The sequence below is a fragment of the Nycticebus coucang genome, chromosome 18 (assembly GCF_027406575.1).
Source record: "Nycticebus coucang isolate mNycCou1 chromosome 18, mNycCou1.pri, whole genome shotgun sequence".
NCBI lineage: Eukaryota > Metazoa > Chordata > Mammalia > Primates > Lorisidae > Nycticebus > Nycticebus coucang.
The window spans coordinates 27,960,172-27,985,991 of NC_069797.1; the positions used below are offsets into that span (position 1 = coordinate 27,960,172).

The 25,820-nt window shown below is 48.6% G+C and overlaps 2 protein-coding genes across 4 annotated transcripts in view; both read left to right on the forward strand.

The window, feature by feature from the left end:
- The first annotated feature begins 5,585 nt into the window (after window positions 1–5,585).
- The window catches only part of CCDC92B (coiled-coil domain containing 92B), a 29,629-nt gene continuing 9,394 nt past the window's right edge, over window positions 5,586–25,820 (forward strand). Inside the window, exons 1-3 of one of the 3 annotated variants that reach the window (XM_053568971.1) lie at window positions 5,586–5,782; window positions 18,202–18,353; window positions 24,499–24,546. In XM_053568971.1, coding sequence (XP_053424946.1) covers window positions 18,224–18,353; window positions 24,499–24,546 — 178 coding nt within the window. In that variant the 5' untranslated portion in view covers window positions 5,586–5,782; window positions 18,202–18,223. Of the gene's footprint in view, window positions 5,783–17,281; window positions 18,354–24,498; window positions 24,547–25,820 lie in introns of those variants that run through there. The other 2 variants (XM_053568973.1, XM_053568970.1) reach the window with 2 other exon arrangements.
- On the forward strand, window positions 20,138–20,806 carry LOC128570081 (nucleoside diphosphate kinase B-like). Its single transcript, XM_053568974.1, has one exon. It carries the CDS (start codon window positions 20,197–20,199, stop codon window positions 20,653–20,655), a length of 459 nt encoding a protein of 152 aa, XP_053424949.1. The 5' UTR covers window positions 20,138–20,196; the 3' UTR covers window positions 20,656–20,806.

Sequence of the window (25,820 nt, forward strand, 5' to 3'; positions counted from 1 at the left end):
CAACTCCTGGATTTAGGCGATTCTCTTGCCTCAGCCTCCCAAGTAGCTGAGACAAATTACTTATGTCTCTGAGATCAGTGTTTTCTGATGATAATATAATAATGCAGGTCTTTGTACTCACCTGCTTCATAGCATTACTTTGATTAAGTGAAATTATTTAAGTAAAGTTCTTAAAACTTGGCAAATAGGAATACCTCCTTACCATTTATTTATCATGCAACATATCTATTCACTATGTTGCTAGTTTAAATTCCAGGATTCAACTACCTCCATTGGTTTGTTGTTCACATGATATGAATAACTTCAATAAAGAACTCCAATTAATTAGAGGCAAGAATATTAGTAAAATTCTGGCTTCAATAATATGCTTACAACACCAAACAACTATCAACACTAAACTTTATTTTGAGGTAACTTAAGAAACACAGGCAACTACCCAAGAGATTTGCCAAAAGAAGACTGTGAAGAGTTTTATACTCTCCATATAAGGCTACTATAAAAACATAAAATGCAAATAAACACTGAGGCTAACAAAAATTGTGCTCCCAAAACACAAGCACAATTGGGGAAAAATCTGTTTGGAGATGCAAAAAAGCTAACAAGTAGCTGGGACTACAGGCGGCTGCCACAACACCGGCTATTTTTTGTTGCAGTTTGGTCAGGCCTGGGTTTGAACCCACCACCATCAGTATTTGGAGCCAGTGCCCTATTCACTGAGCCATAGGTGCTACCCGATATCATTTTTTTACTTGTCAAATTTGTAAATGTCTGTTGTTGTTTTTATTCTATGTGAGGACAGTTTGGAGGAGGGAAGTGGGCACTCGCTGACATTGCTCAGGGGAGTACAAACTGGTCTAACCATTGTGCATGGCAATTTGACAGTAGGATCAGAAGCCTTCGGACATGCATGTCTTCTGGCTCAGTCATTCCCTTCATGGAATTTATACTATATTTCCCTCCTAGAAGAAAAGACAAGAATCTGTTAATAGTGGGAAATTTTGAGGACAGAAGTTAAGGATAGAGAATAAGAAAAGCTATAGTTTTAAGCATGAGCATGTTCTATTTTTACAAGTATTTTAAAGAATGATATAGATAATATGTATATAATTCCATATTATTTGTGTGGTGAGATTAACTATTTTCATTGTTAAAAATTTGAAAATCTTGGCTGGGTGCCTGTAGCTCAATTGTTAGAGCACCTGCCCCTGTGCACTGGGGGGTGAGTGGGGGTTGAACCCAGCCCAGGCCTGCTAAACAAAAATAAAAAAAAAAATTTAAAAATCATTTTATACAATAAGAGTGTATTTCAAACAAATAATAGACCAAAATCACACAAACAGCCAATTTTTTTTTTTTTTTGAGACAGAGTCTCACTTTGTTGCCCTCAGTAGAGTTCTGTGGCGTCACAGCTCACAGCAACCTCCAGCTCTTGGGCTAGGGCGATTCTCTTGCCTCAGCCTCCAGAGTACCTGGGACTACAGGCACCTGCCACAATGCTGGGCTATTTTTGTTGCAGTTGCCACTGCTGTTTTTGCTGGCTGGGGCTGGGTTCAAACCCATCACCCTTGGTATATGGGGCCAGTGCCCTACCCACTGAGCCACAGGCACCGCCCAATTTTTTTTTTTTTTAAGAGACAGAGTCTCACTTTGTCGCCCTCGGTAGAGTGTCATGGCCTCACAGCTCACAGCAACCTCCAACTCCTGATGTTAGGTGATTCTCTTGCCTCAGCCTCCCAAGTAGCTGGGACTATAGGCGCCCATCACAACATCCGGCTATTTTTTGTTGCAGTTTGGCTGGGGCCATTGAAAACCTGCCATCCTCCATATATGGGGCCAGGGCCCTACTCACTGAGCCACAGGTGCCGCCCAATTTTTTTTTTTTTTTTTGAGACAGAGTCTCACTCTGTCACTCTGGGTGGAGACAGCATCATAGCACACAGCAACTTCAAACTCTTGGGATTAAGAGATCCTCCTGCCTCAGCCTCTCGGGCAGCTGGTACTCCAGGCGCCCACCGCAATGCCAAGCTCATTTTATTGGGGGTTATTTGTGTGTGTGTGTGTGTGTGTGTTTTAGTAGTAGAGACAGTGTCTCACTCCTGCTCAGACTGGTTTCGAACTCCTGAGCTCAAGCAATCTGCCCGCCTCAGCCTCCCAAAGTGCTAAGATTACAGGCATGAGCCCCCACAGCTGACTTTCAAAGTCTTTGCTCATTCCTAAACTACTAGCATAGCAATAGAAGATGAGAGATGTGTGTGTACCAGGCCACAATTTGGCCTCAGTCACATTCCTTCTGCCTCAACCCTACCCAGATACTCCTTCACCTAGGGCAGAGGTCTCGTGAACTCACCTGACAGGTGTCATTTCAAGGATTCTCAGGAGTTCCACTGCCTGTGCCCTGAATCCCCCCATTTCAGATCAGTCTCCATAATCTTGGGCAAAAATCTTTGGTGCTCTCACTTGACTGTGTTCATTTTTTCCCTTTATTTCCCCCTAACTTTATTTTACTTATTTTTTATTTATTTCTTCCTTCTTTTTCCTATATTCTCTAACTTTATGTTAGTTTTGTTATGCATGGTGCTCCACATTTTGCCTTAAGTGTATCACTTCCTACACCCAGTTTTGTTTAATATTGTGATTTATTAGAAAACTGTTAGAATTACACTTCAGAAAGGTTGGAAATACAGTAGCAAAAATGTCCCTTTAATTTTACTGTATATCTCTGGTCTCCCCATAACCTCGGGTACAGTGCTGGGCAGTCATCTTTGCCCACAATTTCTCTGTATACTGATGGAATGATTGCCAAAACCCCTGTAGGTAGGTGGCCCTAAGAATCCTGGCACCCACGGGCAGCAACTGTGGCTCAGTGGGTAGGGCGCCAGCCCCATATACCGAGGGTGGCAGGTTCAAACCCAGCTCCGGCCAAACTGCAACAAAAAATAGCCGGGCGTTGTGGCGGGCGCCTATAGTCCCAGCTACTCTGGAGGCTGAGGCAAGAGAAACGCCTAGGCCCAGGAGTTGAAGGTTGCTATAAGCTGTGACACCACGGCACTCTACCAAGGGTGATAAAGTGAGACTCTGTCTCCAAAAAAAAAAAAAAAAAAGAATCCTGGCCCCCCAATCCAGGCCCTAGCTCTCTCTCCATATGACAATCTCTCAGCTCTGCTGGCTGAGTCACTTTCAGTTGTTCCTTGGGTGCTTTGTCCATGCTGTTTGTCGTTTCACATATAGATATTTTCCAGCAAAATATGTTGTAAATTTCTTGAGGACAGCTTTTTAGAGGTCTTTCATGGCCAGCCAGGAACTTGGTCAAGTGCAGGACTCAGCAAGAAGCACTTCTGTGGCAAAGCTGGGATCCCCCATGAACAGGCAGGGCCACCCCTCAGGCAGGTGCTTGGGACTATCTTCTTTAGCTGGCAAGAAGGTACAGCAAATAGTTTAGATTCAGACCAAGGAGCAAAACAGGATTCCTCTCGACATAGATCAAGGAGAAAAACATTTGGGGCTTAGTCATAACAATCCTGCCCATATGCACTTTACAAAACCTCATCACTTGTACCTTATGACACTCTCACAAGGATCCTGTTGGCAGAGTAGATGTTACTCTTCCCATTTTATGAAGAAAGAACTAGGGCTCAGAGAGGCTAAGATTTGCCCAGAATTACCCAGCTAGTAAGTGACAGAGCTGAGATGGACCCAGGTATGTTTTTTGGAGGTATAAAACATACCCTTCATCCTTCTTGTCAATGTCTCATGAAACTGAGGGGATGTGGATAGTTATTCCAGTATTCCAGTGCCTCTGAAGAAACTGACATGCAAGATCAAGGAGTGGCACAGCCCAGGAATACCGCCCTTTAGGAAGGACAGCAAGGGACTAGGAAGAAGGACTAGTCCAGACTTTCTGTTCCTCTCCCAGGGATTTCCTCAGGCAGGATGAAGTGGCACCACCCTCAGTGCCACTGGAAAGGACAGTTCCTATGAGGTGGAATTTGAGGCTTTGAACAAAATGTGAACTCCATTCCCTGTCAAGCCACCTGAGAGTAATTCCTTTAACTCTTTGAGGCTTAGAATCTTCCAAGAGCCCCTGAAGCTTTTATTTGTTGACACCCAAGTCTAGCTAAGCCTTGGGAATTGACTAGAGAGGAAAGGAACCTATAGAGAGGCAAGGTGCCCTTGAGGTCTTTCCAAGAGCCTCACAGCAGGTGTGAGTCTCTCAGTTCTGTAGACAACAGTAGATGATTTCCCTCTCTCTTTTTTTTTAATTTGTTTATTTTTTTTCTATTTTTTTTTTTTAACAATAGATTATTTCTCTGAACATTTGGCCCAGGAGGCAGGGAATATTTGGCTGGTAATGGAGTGGGAAAAGCCAGACCAGCCCTTTAGTCTGAGTCCACTCAGCCAGTTCCCATCAGGCAGGGGTGAGGATGATTTACCCAGAGAGAGCTCTGAGCCACCTACCATTCACATAGTACTACTGGTTCCCTGGTGTTGAGGAGCACTTGGCAGGGTTCTAAGCACTTTAACTGTATTCATTCATTTAGTCCTCACAACCCACAGATTTTTTTCTTTTGGGGACAGAGTCTCACTTTCTTGGCCCTGGTAGAGTGTTGGGGCATCATAGCTCATGGCAACCTCAAACTCTTGGGCTCAAGTGATCCTCTTGAGTAACTCAGACTACAGGGTCTCACTCTTGCTCAGGCTGGCCTTGAACTCCTGAGCTCAAGTGATCCACCCGCCTCGGCCTCCCAGACTCCTAGGATTACAACCTACAGATCTTATGAGCTGCATAGAACATCATTATCGGCATTTTACAGGTGAGGAGACTAAGGCCCAGAGTGTAGGAAAATAATAGTGTACCCAGAAATATAAACTATGCAGTGAGGCTATGGAAGCCTCCAATGTGCAGTGAAATTGGATCAACACCAGTGGCTTGCACCTGTCCCGAACTTTAGAGTTTATAAAGGATCTTCCCTTGGCTCTTGGGACCCTCATACTGGAGGAAAGAAATATGGTGTCTTATCAACTGGGGCTCAGAGAGGCGATGCAACTCACTCAAGGTCACACAGATACTGAGAGGTCTGGGACAAATTTGCTGTCACCTAGACTCGCGGCAGATTTCCAGACCCCTGGTTATCTCGCTCTCCACCCCAACTCTTCCCTGGGCGGATGAGGGCACTGTCTGATTCCTACTCCCAGGCTTGCAAAGGGGCGGAGGGGATCGCGGCCTGCTGTCCTGGGCGCTGTCCGCGGTGCTGACCTGCCTCCGCGCCCTTGCTCGCCAAGTCGCTGGCGGGTTTCCCGGGTTCCCTTTCTAGCTTCCAGCCAAAAGCTTCCAGCCTTCGGCGAGTTCGGCCGCCGGGGTCCTCAGGCCCGACTCCCAGGGTTCTCGGGGCTCCCGGGGTTTCCCCTCCCCCGACCGCGCGCCACCAGTCCCTCCTCCCCCCCGCCCCGCCCACGGCCCCTCCCCGCTTGTCTCAGGTCCCTCCCCTCCCCCTTTATCTCTCCCCCCCACCCCCGCCCACCCTCCGGCTCGTTCGCCAGTTCCGGTCACGTTGCTGGGTGTTTACGCCTGGAGCCCGCCCCAGACCCCCCACCTCGGCGCCCTAGAGCCCCCCGGAACCCCGGCCCTACAGCCCCGCAGCCTCGCAGCAGCTGATGGCGCCGCAGCCGGGGCGGGCGCTGCGGAACCCCGGGCGCAACTAGCGCGGGGGGAAGAGCGCCTCCCCCACCCAGCCCGGCCCAGAACCAGGGCCCCGCCGGCCGGTCGCTCCCTCAGGTCCCGAAGGTGAGGAGGCCGGTCGGTGGGCTTGGGGAGGTGGGAGCCGGGGTGGCCCCGGGTGGGGAGCAGCCGAGGCTCAGCTCCCCCGGGAGGGCTGGCGCGGGGCTGGGCACCGCAGCGCGCGGGAGGCGGACAGGACTCGCGGCGGGCTGCTGGCAGAAGTTGTCCTCCACCGGCCAGACCTGGACCCTTTCTGGTGCTGGCGGGGAGTCCAGAGCCGCCCGAAGTCGAGCCCCCGCCACCTCCTGCCACCTGCCACACATCTTTCTTTACGCATGCCTCTTCCCTGTCCTCGGTAGTCTCCACATCCCCACCACCCCTGCCTTCCCTGAGAGTCATATTCGAGTCATAATCAGGGCAAAACATCAAGATTGAAGGGGGCGGGGGGGGGCTGTAGTTTCCCCATACACTCCCGTGTGGCTCCCGAGTGACTAGATCCTCAGCTTTGCTGAGGTTAGGGGGTCTTAGGATCTTCAGTGGAGGTGGGAGTCAGAGTTGAGGGGTATTGGGGGAGGAGGGGCCCTGGAGTGGAGAGGACCACAAGGTCCCTGGGGAACCGGGCTCCACCACTGGGCAAACAGCCCCACCTTGCAGACATAGTCACAGACATTTGTCAAAGGCTAAATCTTTGTTTCAGACTCAGGAAAGCCCCAGGAAAGCCAAGGACTTGGGGGGAGGGGACCAGGGTAATTATTTGTTAATACATGTATTTATTTGTCCTGGTGATTCCCAGGAAGACTCAACTCATTCTCCCTGTTTCACCAACATTCTTGGTGTCCCTGTTCCGTGCAAGGGATTCCCAGAGACAAAGCCTTGCCCTCAGGAAGCTTATGACTTAAGAGTAGAAGCCAGGGTGTGTGTGTGTGCGCGCACACACAGAGAATGAAGAGAGATAATGTGGCAGAATGTGGTGCTAGCTGCCACCCAGATTCCAACAAATTGCCTGAGGAACACAGAGGTGAGAGTCTTTCTAGCTTGGTGGGGTGTGTAACGTTGAAGAAGGGCCCTGAAGGATGGGTCAGGTTTCAAGAGGCAGAGATGGGGTAGAGTATACCAAGTGAAGTGAAGTCCATGGCTCTTATCATGAGAAGAGCAAAAGGCAGAATCTGAAAGAGATCACCTGCAAATATGGACCTCATTTGGATTGAGAAAGGCTGTAAATGCCTGGGTGAGCACCCAGTGGGGTGTTCCTGGTTGCCAGGCACTATACTATTGTATATTTCTGTCAAACTCCTTTACCTTTATGAGCCTCTATTTCCTTGTCTGTGGAGTGTACATGCTAATAAAACCTTCAAAGTTGGGCAGCGTCTGTGGCTCAAGGAGTAGGGCACCGGCCCCATATACCGGGGGTGGCGAGTTCAAGCCCAGCCCCAGCCAAAACTGCAAAATAAATAAATAAAATAAAAATTAAGTTATTTGGGCGGTGCCTGTGGCTCAGTGAGTAGGGCACCGGCCCCATATGCCGAGGGTGGCGGGTTCAAACCCAGCCCTGGCCAAACTGCAACAAAAAAATAGCCAGGCGTTGTGGTGGGCGCCTGTAGTCCCAGCTGCTCCGGAGGCTGAGGCAGGAGAATCGCATAAGCCCAAGAGTTGGAGGTTGCTGTGAGCCGTGTGACGCCACGGCACTCTACCGAGGGCGGTACAGTGAGACTCTGTCTCTACAAAAAAAAAAAAAATTAAGTTATTTAAAAAAACAAAACTTTCAAAGTAGGGCTGTTGTCCAGATAGATAAATTAATATATGTAAAATGCTAAGAACGGTGCCAGTTACCTATTATTATTAAGTATTATTAATATTACCTGTTCATTGATGCCATGTCTGAGGAAGGCTTCTTGAGTTCCTGCTCTCCTGCTGCCCCGGCCTCTTGAGTCAGGTAGTGAAGAGGAATAATGATTAAGAAAAATAAAGATACGGGCGGCGCCTGTGGCTTAGTCGGTAAGGTGCTAGCCCCATATACCGAGGGTGGCGGTTCAAACCGGGCCCCGGCTGAACTGCAACCAAAAAATAGCCGGGCGTTGTGGCGGGTACCTGTAGTCCCAGCTACTCGGGAGGCTGAGGCAGGAGAATCGCTTAAGCCTAGGAGTTGGAGGTTGCTGTGAGCTGTGTGAGGCCACGGCACTCTACCGAGGGCCATAAAGTGAGACTCTGTCTCTACAAAAAAAAAGAAAAAGAAAGATACTATTGATTCATTTATTTATTCATTTATTACTGTGCCTGTCCTATCTAATATACCTGCCCTGGCTGTAACAGTGATAAAAATAAGTTTAATATTCTCCTTGAAAAAAGAAGGCATACATACTTACAGAATTTTAACAAAACATAGCATTGAGTGTTCAGGATGGTACAAAGATATTTGTTGACTCAATAAATATTTTCAGTCCCAAAGAGGAAAGAAACACTGAGAATGATACTGGGACAAGAGACTCGGCTAGGGAGGGAGGGGTGACAATCAATACAAACTCCATGTAAGCAGAAAGTAAGAACGCTTATTCTGGCTCCTCTCCCAACTACCTCATCTGCCTGAGGGAGAGGTGGGGACAGCAGAGGCCAGGGTGGGGGCAGCAGAGGCCAGGGTGGGGGCAGCAGAGGCCAGCAGGACATTGAGTAGACTAAGGAATGAAGAAAAGTAGAGATTTAGACAGCCAAGCAAAGAGCGGGCTATAAAAGTGGTTTTCGAATTATTGGTTAGCAGGCCCAGCACGGCGGATTGCTTGAGCTCAGGAGTTTGAGACCAGCCTGAGCAAGAGAGAGACCCATCTCTACTAAAAACAGAAAAACTAGCTGGGCATTGTGGTGGGCACCTATAGTCCCAGCTACTCGGGAGGCTGAGGCAAGAGGATCACTTCAACCCAAGAGTGAACCCAAGAGTTTGAGGTTGCTGTGAGCTATGAGGCTATGGCACTCTATCCAGGGCAACAGAGTGGTCTAAAAAAAAAAAAAAAAAGCAAAGCCAGCCCCCTTTTGGCCATATCTGAGACCCCTCAGCAGAATCGTCATGCTCTATGGAGTAGTATTTGAAAACCACTAACTGAGATGATTTTGAAGGCCCTTTAAGCCTTAAGTACTTTGATTCTGTACTTTCCGTGGTTTTTTCAACCCAAAGAGCAGTAAGAACCAAAGAGGGGAGAGAACTACAACTTCCCACTTGCCAAGTCACTTGTAGGAAGATAGCTGGGAAGGAATGTGGATCCCCAGAATCTCCAAAGAGACAAACAGGCAATGAGGTCATTTTCAGGGATTGGGAACCCAGGCCTCAGAATTTTGCCAAGGTCAGAAGGTTCTTGAGCCTGACACTTTCCTGAGCCTATCTCCCTGTAGTAGGGGACATGAGCGCTGAAGAGTTCTCCCACCAACTTCCCCAAGAGGAAAAATGTTTGTGACTTTCGGACATGTGAGGGACATGTCAGTAAGTACTGGAAATGAACTCTAGAAATTGTCAACCTTGCGTTATATAGGTCCTTTTTTATTCTTAGTGACTTTTTTTAATGAAAAAAAATTTTTTTCATCAAGCTAGAAAATTAACAAGGAAAAGAACTAGGAGCAGCAGAAGAATGAGGAAAGCAGAAACAATGCAGGCCCTGATGCGGTGAGGACAGTGGACAGAGGCGAGTGCCCTCCTCACCAAGCACGTTCACTCATGAGTTTGGGCATCTGGGGCTGAGTGGGGGAGAAGGCAGAGCTGATAGCTCTAACCTTCAGCTCCTGCCATTGGCCTGAGGCACAAGCTTCTGAAGCCCAGAGATTCTGGGACTGCATTTCTGATGTGAAAACCTGACATTTTCCTGGCTCAGGCCTTCTGAAATGCTTGTGACTCCCCAGCCACACAGAGTGTTATCCCTAGTTCCCTTCTCCATTCTATCTCCCATCCTCCCACAAACAAACTAAACAATAACGTCTGAGAAAGAATATTTGCCAAGATCGTTTGTGACCCAAATTTCTGCCCTGAGAAGAGCAGCCTGCCTAGTTGGAAGCAAATACTCAAGTCCTTCTGGGCAAGCACAGAAACAGCTGGTTGGCTCAGCCTCTCTCTGTGGCCAGGGTCCAGTCTCCAGGGCTGTGTGGGAAGAGCTTTTACTCTTCAGAAAAATTTGCATTTCAGCAGCTTTTCTCTCGGTCCTAAGCACAGGCCCACACACCTTTATTCTAACCAGGTGTATACACAGCAGACACCCAGAAGCAAGAGAATCAAGAAACACACACACATGCACTCTTGGAGGCTCACACACAGCCACAGGCACACATACAGACGTGCGAGCACACACGTCAACGTAGGCACTTAGCAGCATAGACATACAGCTCACCTGTTTCTCCTGAGTTACGTACCCACCAGTTTATCTGACCGTTTGACATCTATTTCAACTTGTTTGCGATCTCTTGGGTATGTCAAAGCTAGTATGTATCCATCTTGGTCTTACCTTCTCCTTTTCTGTAAATCTGCCCCTCTGTCAGTCTACCTCACGCCCACAGATTGACTCACTAGTGCATTCTACAACTATTTACCTCCTGTTTGCCAGATATTACACTAGGTACTAGGGAACAGAAGGAAAAACAAAGTCCTTCATCTTATATTGCTAACAAGCTGGAAGGTAAAACAGACAGTAAACAAACATTTAATATATTCATGTGGTAATAAGTTGAAAGAAAAATAATGCAGATTAAAGGACTAGAGAGTAGCAGATAATTCTGTTTTAAATTGGGAGATCAGGTTGGGCATGGTGGCTCACACCTGTAATCCCAGTTGCCTGGGAGGCTGTGACAGGAGGATTACTTGAGGCAAGAAGTTCAAGACCAACCTGGGCAACGTAATGAGACCTCATCTCTACATAAAATTAGCTGGGGGCTGGGGGAGGTGTTAATCCTAACACTCTGGAAGGCTGAGGCTGGTGGATTGCCTGAGCTCACAGGTTCTAGACCAGCCTGAGCCCAGCTATTTTTAGACCCCATCTCTAAGAATAGCTGGGCATTGTGGTGGGTACCTATAGTCCCAGCTACTTGGAAGGCTGAGGCAACAGAATCACTTAAGCCCAAGAGTTTGAGGTTGCTATGAGCTGTGACGCCACCACACTCTACCAAAGGGTGGCAAAGTGAGACTCTGTCTTAAGAAAAGGCCAAGTGCAGTGGCTCACACCTAGCACTATGGGAGGCCGAGGTGGATGGATTGCTTGAGCTCATGAGTTTGAGACCAACCCGAGCAAAAGTAAGATCCCATCTTTACTAAAAATAGAAAAACTGAGGCAAGAGGATCACTTGAGCCTAAGTTGGAGGTTGCTGTGAGCTATGACGCCACAGCACTCTACTCAGGGAGACAGCTTGAGACACTGTCTCAAAAAAAAAAAAATTAGCTGGATGTGGTGGTGCCTTAGCCTCCCGAGTAATCTCAACCACTCAGAAGGCTGAAGCAGGAGGATTGCTTGAACTCAGGAGTTTGAGATTGCAGTGAGCAATGATCGCACCACTGCACCCCAGCCTAAGCAAGAGAGTGAGACCCAGCTTAGCACCGGTAGCTCAGCAGTTTAGGGCACCGGCCACAGCAGCCGCATGCATCGAGAGTGGTGGGTTCGAACCCAGCCTGGGGCCAGCTAAACAACGATAAACTGCAACAACAACAAAAAAATAGCTGGGCACTGTGGTAGGCACATGTAGTCCCAGCTACTTGGGAGGCTGAGGCAAGAGAATCACTTGAGCCCAAGAGTTTGAGGTTGCTGTGAGCTGTGATGCCACAGCACTCTTCTGAGGATGACATAATTAGACTCACAAAAAGAGTGAGACCCCATTTCTAAAAATAAACAAATAAATAGGAGTATCAAAGAAAGGCATTGAGGAGGTGACATTTGAACAGGGTCTTTAATGAAGAGAGGGAATAAGCCATGAGAATATCTTAGTGAAGAACATTCCTGCCAGAGGGGATAGCACATACAAAGTTCCTAAGGCAGGAATGTGCCTGGCAGGTTCAGGAAACAAGAAGACCAGAGTGGCTGGGGTGCAGTTGGCAGTACATGAGGCCAAAGAGAACCAGGGCAGATTGGACAGGGACTAATAAGAACTTTGGGTTTGGGCTCGGCACCTGTGGCTCACACGGCTGAGGCGCCAGCCACATACACCTGAACTGGTGGGTTCGAACCCAGCCCAGGCCTGCCAAACAACAACGACGGCTGCAACCAAAAAATAGCCGGGCATTGTGGCAGGCACCTGTAGTCCCAGCTACTTAGGAGGCAGAGACAGGAGAATCACTTGAGCCAGGAGTCGGAGGTTGCTGTGAGCAGTGATGCCACAGCACTCTACCCAGGGTGACAGCTTGAGGCTCTGTCTCAAAAAAAGAAAAAAAAAAAAAAGAACTTTGAGTTTGGTTTTAGAGTGAGGGGAAGCCATTGGAGGGTTTTGAATGGGGAATAAGGAGACGTAACAAGACTTGCTTGTTAAAGGGACTCTGGCTCCTGGAAAAAAGGGGGCAAGAATGGAAGCAAGAAGCCAATTAGAAGGCTACTGCAACAGTATACCAGAGGGATGTTGGTGGCTTGGGTTAGGGTGATAGTGAGGGAGATAGTGAGAAGTGATGGGATTTGGGATATTTTTGAAGGTAGAACAAACAGGATTTGCAGATGGATTGGCTATGGAATATGAAGAAAGAAAGGAATCAAAAATGATTGCCAAGTTTTTCGCCTGAGCAACTGAATGAGTAGGTAAATAGCAGGGCAGTTCATCGAGATGACAAACAGTGGGCAAGAGCAGGTTTGCTGAAGGGAACTCAAGTGTTCAGTATTGAGATGTGTACGTTTGAGGGACCTACTGGGCATTCAAATGAAGGTGTAAGGTAGACACTATAGCATTCAAGGAATAGTTATGTTAGGGGCCAGCAGTGTATAAATAATCTTTAAAGCCATGGTATTCGATGAGATCTCCTAGGGAGTGATTATGGATAAAGGAGGCATCCAACGTGAAAGATTAGGAAACAGAGAAAGACCCAGCAAATGATGATGCTACAGCAGTCTTCACTCTGGGATTGCTCAGCCAAAAGACTGGGACCTCTCCCTCCCCATCATCATGACAATTGTACTCATCTCTAAGTCCTGCCAATCATACCTCCAAAATACACCTGGGACTTCTCTCCATCTTCACCTCCATCATCTGGTCCAGGACACCATCATATCTCACCCTGAATGCTAGAGTGCTCTCCCCAACCCCCACAACTGGAGTGATCCTTTAAAAATGTAAATCAGAAAAAAAAAATGTAAATCAGGTCAGATGTAGTGGCTTACGCTTGTAATCCTAACACTCTGGGAGGCTAAGGCAGGAGGATCACTTGTGCTCAGGAGTGGAAGACCAGCCTGAGCGACAGCGAGAGCCAGTCTACACTAAAAACAGAAAAATTAGCCAGATGTTATGTGTGGCAGGCACCTGTAGTCCCAGCTACTCAGGAGGCTAAGGCAGAAAGATGACTTGAGCCCAGTAGTTTGAAGTTACTGTGAGCTAGGCTGATGCCGCTGCAGTCTAGCCTGGGGAACGGAGCGAGACTCTGTCTCTAAATAAATAATAAATACCTGTAGTCCTAGCTACTTGGGAGGCTGAGGCAAGAGAATCGCCTAAGCCCAGGAGTTGGAGGTTGCTGTGAGCACTCTACCGAGGGCAATAAAGTGAGACTCCGTCTCTACAAAAAATAAAAATAAAATAAATAAATAAATTCCTCCCCTGCTTAAAATCCTCTAATAACTTCCAATTGACTCAGTTTAATCCAAGATTTTTTTTTTTTTTTTTTTGCAGTTTTTGGCCAGGGCTGGGCTTGAACCCACCACCTCTGGCATATGGGACCAGCGCCTTACTCCTCTGAGCTACAGGCGCCACCCAGATTTTTTTTTTTTTGAGACAGAGTCTTACTCTGTCACCCTAGGTAGAGTGCTGTAGCATCATAGCTCACAGCAACCTCAAACTCTTGAGCTTGAGCAATCCTTCTGCCTCTGCCTCCTAAGTAGCTGAGACTACAGGCATGCACCACTATGCCCGTCTAGTTTTTCTATTTTTAGCAGAGATTGGGGTCTCAATCTTGCTCAGGCTGATCTCAAACTCTTGAGCTCAAGCAAGCCACCCGCCGCCTCCCAGAGTGCTAGGATTACCCTCATGAGCCACTGCACCAGACCTTAATCTGAGATTCTTTTTTTTTGTTATTTTGGCAGTTTTTGGTCAGGGCTGGGTTTGAACCCACCACCTCCAGCATATGGGGCCGGCGCCTTACTCCTTTGAGCCACAGGTGCCGCCCTAATCTGAGATTCTTAACATGGATTATAATATTCCAATATTCCCCTGCTAACCTCCCTTCCTGTGGCCCTTCCCCTATACCTTACCCTTCAGGCCTCACTGGCAGTGGCAGTGTCTCAATTCCGTAAGACAGACCATGGAAACACTTAGTACAAAGCTTGACATGCAGTAGGTGCTCAGGAAATGTAAGCTATAGTTATTACCATTTAGTTCTTTCCTATCTCTAGGCCTTCACAGATGCTGTTTCCTGTTCAGAAGGCTCTTTCCTTTACTCTTCCAACTAACTCCTATCTCTCCTTTAAGTCTGCATTGTTTTTTTTTATTGCTGTGTAACAAATTATTATAAACTTGATGGATTGCAGTTTCTTCTTACTTTTATTTATTTATTTTTTATTTTTTTTTTTACAGACAGAGTCTCACTTTATTGCCCTTGGCAGAGTGCCATGGTGTCACACAGCTCATGGCAACCTCCAACTCCTGAGCTTAGGTGATGCTCTTGCCTCAGCCTCCCGAATAGCTGGGACTACAGATGCTCACCACAACACCTGGCTATTTTTTTTTGTTGTTGTTGTTGCAGTTTGGCCGGGGCTGGGTTTGAACCCGCCACCTCCTATATATGGGACTGGCGCCCTACTCACTGAGCCATAGGCGCCACCCATGGATTGCAGTTTCAAGGGCCAAGAGTCTGGCATGTTTTAACGGAGCTCTTCACTCAGAGCTCCTTTGCATGGCTTGCCCAATTAGGTCAGGACCACTCAGCATTATCTCCCCTTTGATTAACTCAAAGTCTACTGATGAAAGACTTTAATTACAACTGTAAAATCTCTTCATCTTCGTAGATGCCCTAAATGCAGAGTGAAATCCACCATATGCACAGTCCCACCCACACACAGGTGAAAGGCAAAGAGAGCCTGAACACCAGACACTGGGGTGCTCAGGACCATCTTAGAATTCTGCCTGCCACAGTGTCTCAGCCTCAAAGAAATGTCTTCAAAGAGACACTTCCTGACCCCAAATCTAAAATAGGTCCTTTGCAAGTAAGATAAAAATCTCGGAAAAATAAAATAAGGCTCGGCACCTGTAGCTCAGCAGCTAGGGCGCCAGCCACATACACCGGAGCTGGCGGGTTCGAACCCAGCCCGGGGCTGCCAAACAACAATGACAACTACAAGCAAAAAATAGCCGGGCATTGTGGCAGGCGCCTGTAGTCCCAGCTACATGGGAGGCTGAGGCAAGAGAATCTCTTAAGCCCAAGAGTTTGAGGTTACTGTGAGCTGTGACGCAACGGCACTCTACCAAGGGGGGCATAGTAAGACTCTGTCTCAAAAAAAAGAAAGAAAGAAAATATTTTGGAAAATAAAGAAAAAAGAAAAAAAAAAAAGAAAGAAAATAAATAGGTCCCATTTTACATTTGTTCACATTACCCTGTAGTCTTCTTCCATGGCACTTATCACAGATTGTAATTATTTACTTATTTATTTGTTTGACATATTATTTATTTGTTTCTTCTTCACCCCGTGAGCTCCATGAGAGAGGGACTTTGTAGTGCTCATCACTGTGTCCCCTGTGCCCAGCACAGCACCTGGCAATAATGGATCACTGAATAAATGAATGAAAAAAATGAGCAAATCAAGACAGAAATTAACCTACTCAAGCATTAAATGGACAGAGAAGAGAAAGAAAAAGGGATGCAGCATTGACTGAGCCAGGTCCTGTGCTAAGCATTTTACATTTTTTTTTTTTTTGAGAAAGTGTCTCACTTTGTTGCCCTCAGTAGAGTGCTATGATATCACAGCTCACAGCAACCTCCAACTCTTGGGCTTAAGTGATTCTCTTGCCTCAGGCTCCCAAGTAGCTGGGACTACAGGCGCCCGCCATACCACCCAGTTATGTTTTTGTTGCAGTTGCCATTGTTGTTTAACTGGCCCGGGCGAGGTTCAAACCCCCCTGCCTTGATGTATGTGGCCGGCGCCCTGACCACTGTGCTATGGTTGCCAAGCCAACATTTCTCATCTCATTTAATCCTCACAACTATCCCTAGGACTGTTATTATTCATAGCTCCATTTTGTGAGGAGTGGAGTGGAGGGGGATGTGAAGGCTCAGAGACATTGTCCCAAAGTCACATAGCAGGTAACTGAAAGAGCCAGAAATCAAACCTAGGACCGTTTCCAGAATCCCTCTAGAGCTTAAGGACTTGATTGGAGATTGAGTCTTCACCACTTACTGAGCATATGAACTGGTATGAGTCACTTTGGCTCTGAGTCTCAGTTTCTTTGTTTGTGAGACTGGGGTGGTCATACCTACTGGAGAGTGGTGGGTAGAAGTAAGATCATGTGTAGGGAAGTTCCTTGAACATCACAGATGGTCAGGAAATGTAGCCAGTGAGCTTCACATGCCAAAAAGACCACCCCTTGCTGAAATGAAAGTCTTATTTGCTTTGATTAGGAGGGTCGTGGGAGTACCAGGGAAGGGCTCCAGAGAGAGGAGCTTCTAGGGATATGAGGTTCTCAGATAGGCTTGCTTAATGTGACCCCTGCAAATGAAAATCTGGATGTTTAGAGACAAGATGGAAGCCAGTCTGGAGGGGACCATTTGCTGAATAGAACTGTCCCTCTTACTGGCCCCACACACACACACACACACACACACACACAGCCTAGGGAATTCCTGGGGCAGGTAGAGTCAGGTCCTTCAATAGTTTATGGAGTCCTTGGCAGAGAAAGCATGAGCTCTGTGTCCTGGGCTCAAGCAGCTTGAGCCTCCTGTGTTTTCCCTCTGCCTCTGTTTGTCTGGGACACTGATCATCACAGAAGAGATTCACTTGGAAGGGGGCACATCCAGGAGAAGGAGAGCTGAAAAGCTGGGCCATCTTTATTATTCAGGGATACACACTTCCCCATCCCACCACAGCAACTTAAGTTTCCACCATGGGAGTCTCTGCATAGGTCTCCCTTTCACCCTCTCCTGTTCCTCTTTTAAAAATGGATTCTATCGGGGCAGCGCCTGTGGCTCAGTGAGTAGGGTGCCGGCCCCATATGCCAAGGATGGCGGGTTCAAACCCAGCCCCTGCCAAACTGCAACCAAAAAATAGCCGGGCGTTGTGGCGGGCGCCTGTAGTCCCAGCTGCTTGGGAGGCCGAGGCAAGAGAATCGTGTAAGCCCAAGAGTTAGAGGTTGCTGTGAGCCGTGTGACGCCACGGCACTCTACCGGAGGGCGGTATGGTGAGACTCTGTCTCTACAAAAAAAAAAATAAATAAAATGGATTCTATCTTGGGCAGCGCCTGTGGCTCAGTAGGTAGGATGCTGGCCCCATATACTGAGGGTGGTTGGTTCGAACGCCGCCCCGGCCAGCTAAAACAGCAGTGATAACTGCAACAAAAAATAGCTGGGCGTTGTAGCGGGCGCCTGTAGTCCCAGCTACTCTGGAGGCTGAGGCAAAAGAATCACCTAAACCCAGGAGTTTGAAGTTGCTGTGAGCTGTGACACCACCACACTCTACTGAGGGCAACAAAGTAAGACTCAGAATCCTTTTTTTTGAGACAACCACCTATCTTCAGCCTGCAGAGTCAGTGTCAGTAGACTATTCATCAGATCTTCCTCCTCTGTGACTTGGAGGAACCTGAAACCCTGGGGTAGGGTTAAATCGGAGAGGTAGAGTTGAACTGGGAGACCTGTGCTCAGAGCAGTCATGCTGCCCTGGAGCTGAAGGACTTGTGGAATATCAGAGCTGGAAGGGACTTTGGGGTTCACTCACTCCACAACTCTCTCATTAATACCCATGAGAAAACAAAGAGCCCAGAAAGAGAGAGAGCTGACCCAAGTCACACAGCCAGAGAAGGAAGCAGGCTGGAACCCAAGTCATCTGTCCCCCTTTGCTGACTGTGCTCCATGTGTTTCCCTCCCTAAGAGGTACAAAAGACTCAAGATACATGGGAGCAGGACAGTGAAGCCATTTCCCTCTGGGCCTCTGGTTCTTCTTCTGTTAAATGGGAATAATTATATTTCCCTGTCAATATACCCACTTTTCTTGAAGCCTGAGTGAGTGACTAGAGGGGAAATGACAGCAGCAGCAGAACTGTCTGCTTGTGCAGCAGGACCCCAGAGTGGAGGAGGTGAGGGTGGGGCCGTGCAGATGGGCTCCAAAGACGTGGGTTCACCTTGTCATCCTCCCCAGGTGGGGCCCGGCCCAAGTTGCCATGGATACTGTGTCCCTGGAGCATCAGATTCAGAGCGTGCAACGCCACATCAGCTTCCTGAAAAAGGAGCAGATGGCCCTGCTGCGGGACCTGCACCTGGAAATCCTGAGGCTGCAGAAACGCTGCTCAGGTGAGGCCAGGAGAGATGGCGGGGTGGGTTGAGAGGGTCACTGTTATCACAGTCGCCGTCTCTGATGAGGTGCTCACTGTGAGCCGCTGTTGCACCTCACACCAATCCCGACTCCTCTTTTCCTAGATGAGGAAACTGAGACTTGGGGAGATGAGACAAGAGTTTTGGGACAAGAGGGCTCTGATTAGGTAGCGGGGGGGAAGCCAGTTCTTGAGGATTTCTGTCCTCAAGTCATTGTTCCCAGAGCAACTCCCAGCCCTCAAGAAGCCTTCAGTCTAGTTAGGAAAACACATTACCAACAGGTAATACTAAGATACAGCAGAAAATAAAGGGGGAGTTAGGGGAGGATCTTGTCCAGCTTGAGAAGCAGGAGATGAAGGAGACCAGTGGAAGACTGAGGACCATGCAGACACTCATGAGGGTAGTATAGGGGAAAGGCGTGAAGACAGCATCCCGAGTGCAGAGAACAGCAAAGGCCAGGAGGCAGGAAACCAAAAGCTCGTGCAAAGTTCTATATGACTGGCTAAAGCTATGCTTAAGGGAGACTGGTGAGAGCCCCAGCTGGAGCCAGAGTGCAGAAGACCTTGGCAAGTCCCAGGATAGCCAAGGAGTTTGGCCTGTCCCCTGGGTAATGGGGAGCCACCAAAGGTTTTGAGCAGCAGAGTGCTGCCCAATCAGCATAATACCACATTAAGAAACTCATAATACCACACCATATTGGCCGGGCATGGTGGTTCACATCAGTAATCCCAGCACTCTGGGAGGCCAAGGCGGGTGGATTGATTGAGTTCAAGACCAGCCTGAGCAAGATCGAGTTCAAGACCAGCCTGAGCAAGATCGAGTTCAAGACCAGCCTGAGCAAGATCGAGACCCCCATCTCGATACTGCCAGGTATTGTGGCAGATGCCTGTAGTCTCAGCTACTTGGGAGGCTGAGGCAAAAAGATTTTTTGGGCCCAAGAGTTTGAGGTCACTGTGAGCTATGATGCCATGGCACTCTATTGGGGGCAACAAAGTGAGACTCTGTCTCCAAAAAAGAAAAAAAGAAACTCAGTCCAGCAGTTGTATAAAGCTGAATTGGTGGGAGAGAGAGGCAGGGAGACAAGTGGCGGAGCTGTTGAGTGGTCCAGGGGAGAGATGAAGAGGGATGGAAAGGGGAGGACCACAAGGACACAGTCTCAAGGAAAGTACCTACTGGCCACTGATGGAATTTGTGAGCAGAGCAGAGGGAGGCATCAAGAATGAAGTGAAACCCCAGGCCTGGCCTCTGTTCTTAGACCTGGGGCCTCAGTTGTCTGGGCCTCTCTGAGGCTTGACGGTGGCCCAAGAGCTCACTGAGACTGAGTCTCCAAATGCAGGCTTTAGGGCCAGTGGCTCATAGAATGTCTCAGCCATGTGGGCCCAACTTCTTCACTGTACAAGCAGGTAAACCAAGGCACAGAGAATCTCAAAATATGTTGGTGGCAGAGTCAGGATCACAACCCAGAACATACAAGAATTATTCAGGGGGCGGCGCCTGTGGCTCAGTGAGTAGGGCACCGGCCCCATATGCCGAGGGTGGCGGGTTCAAACCAAGCCCCTGCCAAACTGCAACAAAAAATAGCTGGGCATTGTGGCGGACACCTGTAGTCCCAGCTGCTCGGGAGGCTGAGGCAAGAGAATCGCGTAAGCCCAAGTGTTAGAGGTTGCTGTGAGCTGTGTGACACCACGGCACTCTACCCGAGGGCGGTACAGTGAGACTCTGTCTCTACAAGAAAAAAAAAAAAAGAATTATTCAGGCCAGATCTCAGCTTTCGCCGCCCAGTCGACACCGCCGCCACCCGGCCCCACTAGCCTCCCGGACCATGGCCAACCTCCAGCGCACCTTCATCGCCATCAAGCCAGACGGTGTGCAACGTGGCCTGGTGGGCGAGATCATCAAGCGCTTCAAGCAGAAGGGGTTACGTCTTGTGGCCATGAAGTTCCTTCGGGCCCCTGAAGAACACCTGAAGCAGCACTATGCTGACCTGAAAGACCGCCCATTCTTCCCTGGACTGGTGAAGTACATGAACTCAGGCCCTGTTGTGGCCATGGTCTGGGAGGGGCTGAATGTGGTGAAGACAGGCCGAGTGATGCTTGGGGAGACCAATCCAGCGGATTCTAAACCAGGCACCATTTGTGGGGACTTCTGCATTCAAGTTGTCAGGAACATCATTCATGGCAGCAACTCAGTAAAAAGTGCTGAAAAAGAAATCAGCTTGTGGTTTAAGCCTGAAGAATTGGTTGACTGCAAATCCTGTAATTATGACTGGGTCTATGAATAAAAGGGGGACAAAGCAGCAGTCTCCTTCAACACTGCTTGGTGTGTCCCTGGACACAGATCTTCATCTGCTGACTTGGAAGCAATAGGGTTGATTATTCTTTTCTAAAGCATATTTACCAATAAAGCCTTTGGAAACTGGGGAAAAAAAAAAAAAAGAATTATTCAGGTGACAGGTAAATTAAAAGCCTAGACTTCTCTATTATGCAAAAAAAAAAGAAGGAAAGAAGTTAAAAAGAACCAAGCTCCAGAGCCCCAGTCCTTCATGCCTCTGCAGCTCTTTGCACCTTCTTTCCCCAGGACACTCAGACCACAGCCTCCCCTCCAGCCCCTGCTCATAGGAAGTTCCTACCACCTAGAGGGAACTCTGAGGCCCAGAGAGTTTGAGTGACCCACCTGGCTTCTCACATTGTCACACAGGAGGCCAGCAGTCCTAACTCTCAGCCATCATGGCCTCCTGCCATTCCATATACAGGTTCAGCTGCCGCATTCCAAGGCCAGGAATCTCTCCCAAAGACCAGCAAAGGGCAGCCTAGGGGACAGGGATGGCCCACACAGACTCAACCTTGCCTGATGTCACTTTTTCATCACAATAACAACATTAAAAGAAAACAGAACTGTAAGACCTATTGCAGTTCCTCTTGTTTCTTTTTTTACTCTAATTCTGAGCCTACTTACTAAGTCCCTCCACTCAGTACATAGGGCAGATCCCCAAAAAGTGTAACTGGCAAGAACAGAGAGCCCTTGGCCCACACTACCCTTCTTAGATGGGTATGGGCCTGCAGCCTCTCAGTTATTGATGAAGGAGATAAAAATAGCTTGGGGCTGGGCTGAAGCAGCCACTCTTGGGGTTGAAATGATGGGATAAGGTCCTCTCTCCAAAGGGGAGATGGTGAGGAGGAGAAGGGAGAAGAGCAAAGGAGGAGATAAGGGGGAAGGTAACTTAAGAGGGACCCGGAGACGGGAGGAGTGGAGGAGCTAAGAGGACAGGCTGCCTGGGGAGTGGCTGAAGATGCAGAGGACTCAGAATAAAGGGCTTGAGAGGTGGGTGGGTGTGTTCTGGGGTGGCGGGGCATACCAGAACTACTCTTATCAGCACCAACTCAACCCTGAGCCAAGTCCTTTGTTTATTTTCTCTCACTTAACCCTGGCAATAGCTCCTTGTAAAGGAGGTGCTTTGTTGACCCCATTTTCCAGTTGGGAAAACTGAGGCTTAGAGAGGTGCTATTACTGGCCCAAGGTTACCCAGTGTGTCTGCCTCTCACCATGCTCACATAGACCATGGGAACTGACCAGAAGATGGGCAGGAAGATTCGCCAGAGAGGGGAATGGAGCCCAGCTAGGATTCTGTCTGACTATGCCCAAGTCTGGTGGTTAAGGGCTTAAGAGAAATCGGCCCATGGCAAGTTAGACTTCTCTATTATGAACTGAACCTAATCGGCAGTCCTTTGGGCTACATCACAAGGACTTGGAGGAGAGCCAGATTAGTCCCTGGAATCCCTGGGGAGGTGGAGGCATGAGAGTCCTCACAGGGGCCCCAGGGAAGAGGTTCAGGCTCGGGTCACAGCAAAAGGCCCAGTCATCCTATGTTCTCTGTCTCCTAGTAACAGGTGGCCTTCCCAGAGAGAGCAACTCTTGTAAAGCCCCCAGTCTGTAGAAGAGCCCAGTCAGGGCAGTGAGAAGGAGCAGGCAGGATGGCGCCTGGGGCTCAAAGGAGTAGGGCACTGGCCCCATATGCCGGAGGTGGTGGGCTCAAACCAGCCCCGGCCAAAAAAAAGAGAGAAGGAGCAGGCAGAGGGGCCACAAGGCTCGTCTCTGTAGGCACTGCAGGGTGGTGGCCCAGAGATGGGTTACCTTCCTCAATACCAGGTTCACATCTTCTTCCTTTGGACAGCAGACTTTGTCCTGAGTAGGTCTCCTCTATCACAGGCAGCTGTGGCTTCTGGCTCTTCTCTGCCCCTTTCCCACGTCTTGAGCTATGGTAGAATTAGGGAAGAGGGATGGGCTGAAAAAAGTATCAATCTCAGCTGGACTGAGATAGGGTATTTTGGCCACTAAGGAATAGGGACTGGGAGGGCAGGCAGGTGGAGGAGCGATGGTTGGGCCACCACCATCCAAGAGGAAACTGCTCCCACTCCGGTGCTCTTGGGTGGCTCCTTGGCTGCTCTACCCTCCCACTCAATCCCAATCCCAGCCCCGCTGCAGGCTTCCCATCAGAAGTGGTGCTGTCCTCCTTGAAATGCCCACTCCCCTTTCCTGCCATGGGGAATATGGCAGAACTAGGGCTTAGGAAGGGGCAGTGCTGATGTTCAGATCATAACATCAGCACAGCAGTACTGGCTGTTAAGATAGTTAAATTCTGGGTAGCGCCGATGGCTCAGTGAGTAGGGTGCTGACCCTATATACCGAGAGTGGTATATACCTGGCCAAACTGCAACAAAAAAAATAGCTGGGGGATGGGTGGCGCCTGTGGCTCAACGGGTAGGGCGCCGGTCCCATATGCCGGAGATGGTGGGTTCAAGCCCAGCCCCGGCCAAAAATAAAAAAAAAAAAAAAAATAGCTGGGGGTTGTGGCGGGCACCTGTAGTGCTGAGAGACAAAAGAGGCTGAGACAAAAGAATCGCCTAAGCCCAAGAGCTGGAGGTTGCTGTGAGCTGTGACACCATGGCATTCTACCGAGGGCAACAAAGTGAGACTATGTCTCTAAAACAAACAAACAAACAAAATAGTGAAACTCAGGCCAGGTGCAGTGGCTCACACCTATAATCCTAGCACTCTGGGAGGCCAAGGCGGGTGAATTGCTTAAGCTCAGGAATTTGAGACCAGCCTGAGCAAGAGTGAGACTCCATCTCTACTAAAAATAGAAAAACTAGCTGGGCATTATGGCAGGTGCCTTTAGTTCAAGCTACTCGTGTGGCTAAGGCAAGAGGATTGCTCGAGCCCAAGAGTTTGAGGTTACTGTGAGCTATGATGCCACGGCACACTATCCAGTGCCACAGAGTGAGACTCTGTTTCAAAAATTTAAAAAATGCTGGACATGGTATCTCACATCTATAATCCTAGCAGTCTGGGAGGCTGTGGCAGGTGGGTTCCTTGAACTCATGAGTTTGAGACTAGCCTGAGCAAAAGCAAGACCCCATTTCTACTAGAAATTGAAAAACTGAGGCAAGAGGATCACTTGAGCCCAAGTTGAAGGTTGCTGTGAGCTGTGATACCACAGCACTCTACCCAGGGTGACAGCTTGAGACACTGTCTCAAAAAAATAAAATATAATTAAAAAAAATTTTTTAAGTGAAACACACGGGTGCAGATTGGTGAGTAGCCCTGAGCCCACCTACAGTGCAGCCGAGAAGCTCTGGACATTCCAGTCCTGCTCAGCAAGGGTCCTTCAGCACCCCTGTGATTAATTGGGATATCACCCTTAGGAAGGGGCACATCCTCCCCCAACCCCTAAACAAGCCAGGCTCCTCAGTCCCACAGGGTTGAACCTCAAACCCAGACTCAAAGCTCATTCCGGAAAGATCTCTGAGCTTCAGAACAAGCCAAGCAGTCCCAGGTTGTGCCTTGGGCACATCTCTTCATCTCTTCCCTTTACTGAGCTGCAGTAAAATAGGTATGGGGGATGGTTTAGATAGTTTCTAAGGATTCTTACTGAGCCAGGCACAGTAGCAAGTGCCTGAAGTCCCAGCTACTCAAGAGGCTGAGGCAGGAGGATCTCTTTAGCTTAGGAGTTCAAATCCAGCATGGGTAATAAGGCAAGACACTGTCTCAAAAAGAGAGAGAGAAAAAAAAAAGATCCTTATTACCACAAGCACAGACAACTGCCTTTTCTTTTCTCTTCCTCCAGAACTGACCCATGACCTGGAAATGAGAGAGGCCCAATTTCACCAGCAAGGTAAAAGAAGGGCTGTTGAGGGGGAAATGCCATAAGGCCCAATAGTTAGAGTTTTCCCCAACTCTTAATAGGACCCAAGCTGCCTTTGTCCTCGGCCTAGACTTGGGGACAGCCACTCCTCGGCTGGCTGGGTGAGCAGAGCACAGGATGTCAGTCCCATTTGCCTATTCAGTTAGATGACCTTGAGCAGTGAACAGCCTGCACCACCATACATGGTACCCTGTGTCCATGTCTGTCCAAAGTGGGGAAAGGGCTGGGCACAGTGGCTCACACCTATAATCCCAGCACTTGGGAGGCTGAGGTGAGTGGATTGCCTGAGCTCAGGGGTTCGAGACCAGCTTGAGCCAGAGTGAGACCCCGTCTCTAAAAAATAGCTGGGCATTGTGGCAGGCACCTGTCATCCCAGCTACTTGGGAGACTAAGGCAAAAAGGATCACTTGAACCCAAGAGTTTGAGGTTGCAGTGAGCTAAGATGCCACGGCACTCTACCAAAGGTGACCAACTCAGACTCTGTCTCAAAAAAAAATGGGGGGTGGGTGGCGCCTGTGGCTCAAGGAGTAGGGCGCTGGTCCCATATGCCGGAGGTGGCGGGTTCAAACCCAGCCCTGGCCAAAAACCACAAAAAAAAAAAAAAAAAATGGGGGAAAGGAAAGCAGGAAGGACATGGCTGTATGTTTTACTTCCAAATGGCCCACTTAATTGCTTGCTGTGACCCACTTCCCCAATCCTTCCTATCCTTGCACAAGGTTCATGGTCAGTGTCCACACCCTCCAGTGTCAATGGTGAGTGTTGAGATGCAATACAATGACAGGACGGTGTCCTTCGCTTCAAGAAGCTTCATCTAGGTGAGGAGAAAAGAGACACACACATATTAGGAAATCCTGCATTTGAGGAAAAGACAACTTCTTGCTGGTCATAGCAATTCCACTAAAATATTTGGTTACAGAGTATTACTTCACTCGTAAAATGGGGGGATGGAGAGAAGGTGTTCAATGGGTATAAACTTTGAGTTTTCCAGGTGAAAGTTCTAGAGGTCTGGCTGGGCACAGTGGCTCACGTGTAATCCTAGCATTCTGGGAGGCCAAGGTGGGTGGATTGCTTGAGCTCACGAGTTCAAGACCAGCCTGAGCAAAAGCAAGACCCCTGTCTCTACTGAAAATGGAAAAACTGAGACAAGAGGATCACTTGAGTCCAAGAGTTGGAGGTCGCTGTGAGCTATGATGCCATGGCACACAACCCCAGGGTGACTGAGTGAGACTCTATCTCAAAAAAAA

What these genes read in the sequence shown, in the direction of transcription:
- LOC128570081 (XM_053568974.1), top strand. Translation starts at nt 20,197, where the DNA reads ATGGCCAACCTCCAGCGCACCTTCATCGCCATCAAGCCAGACGGTGTG.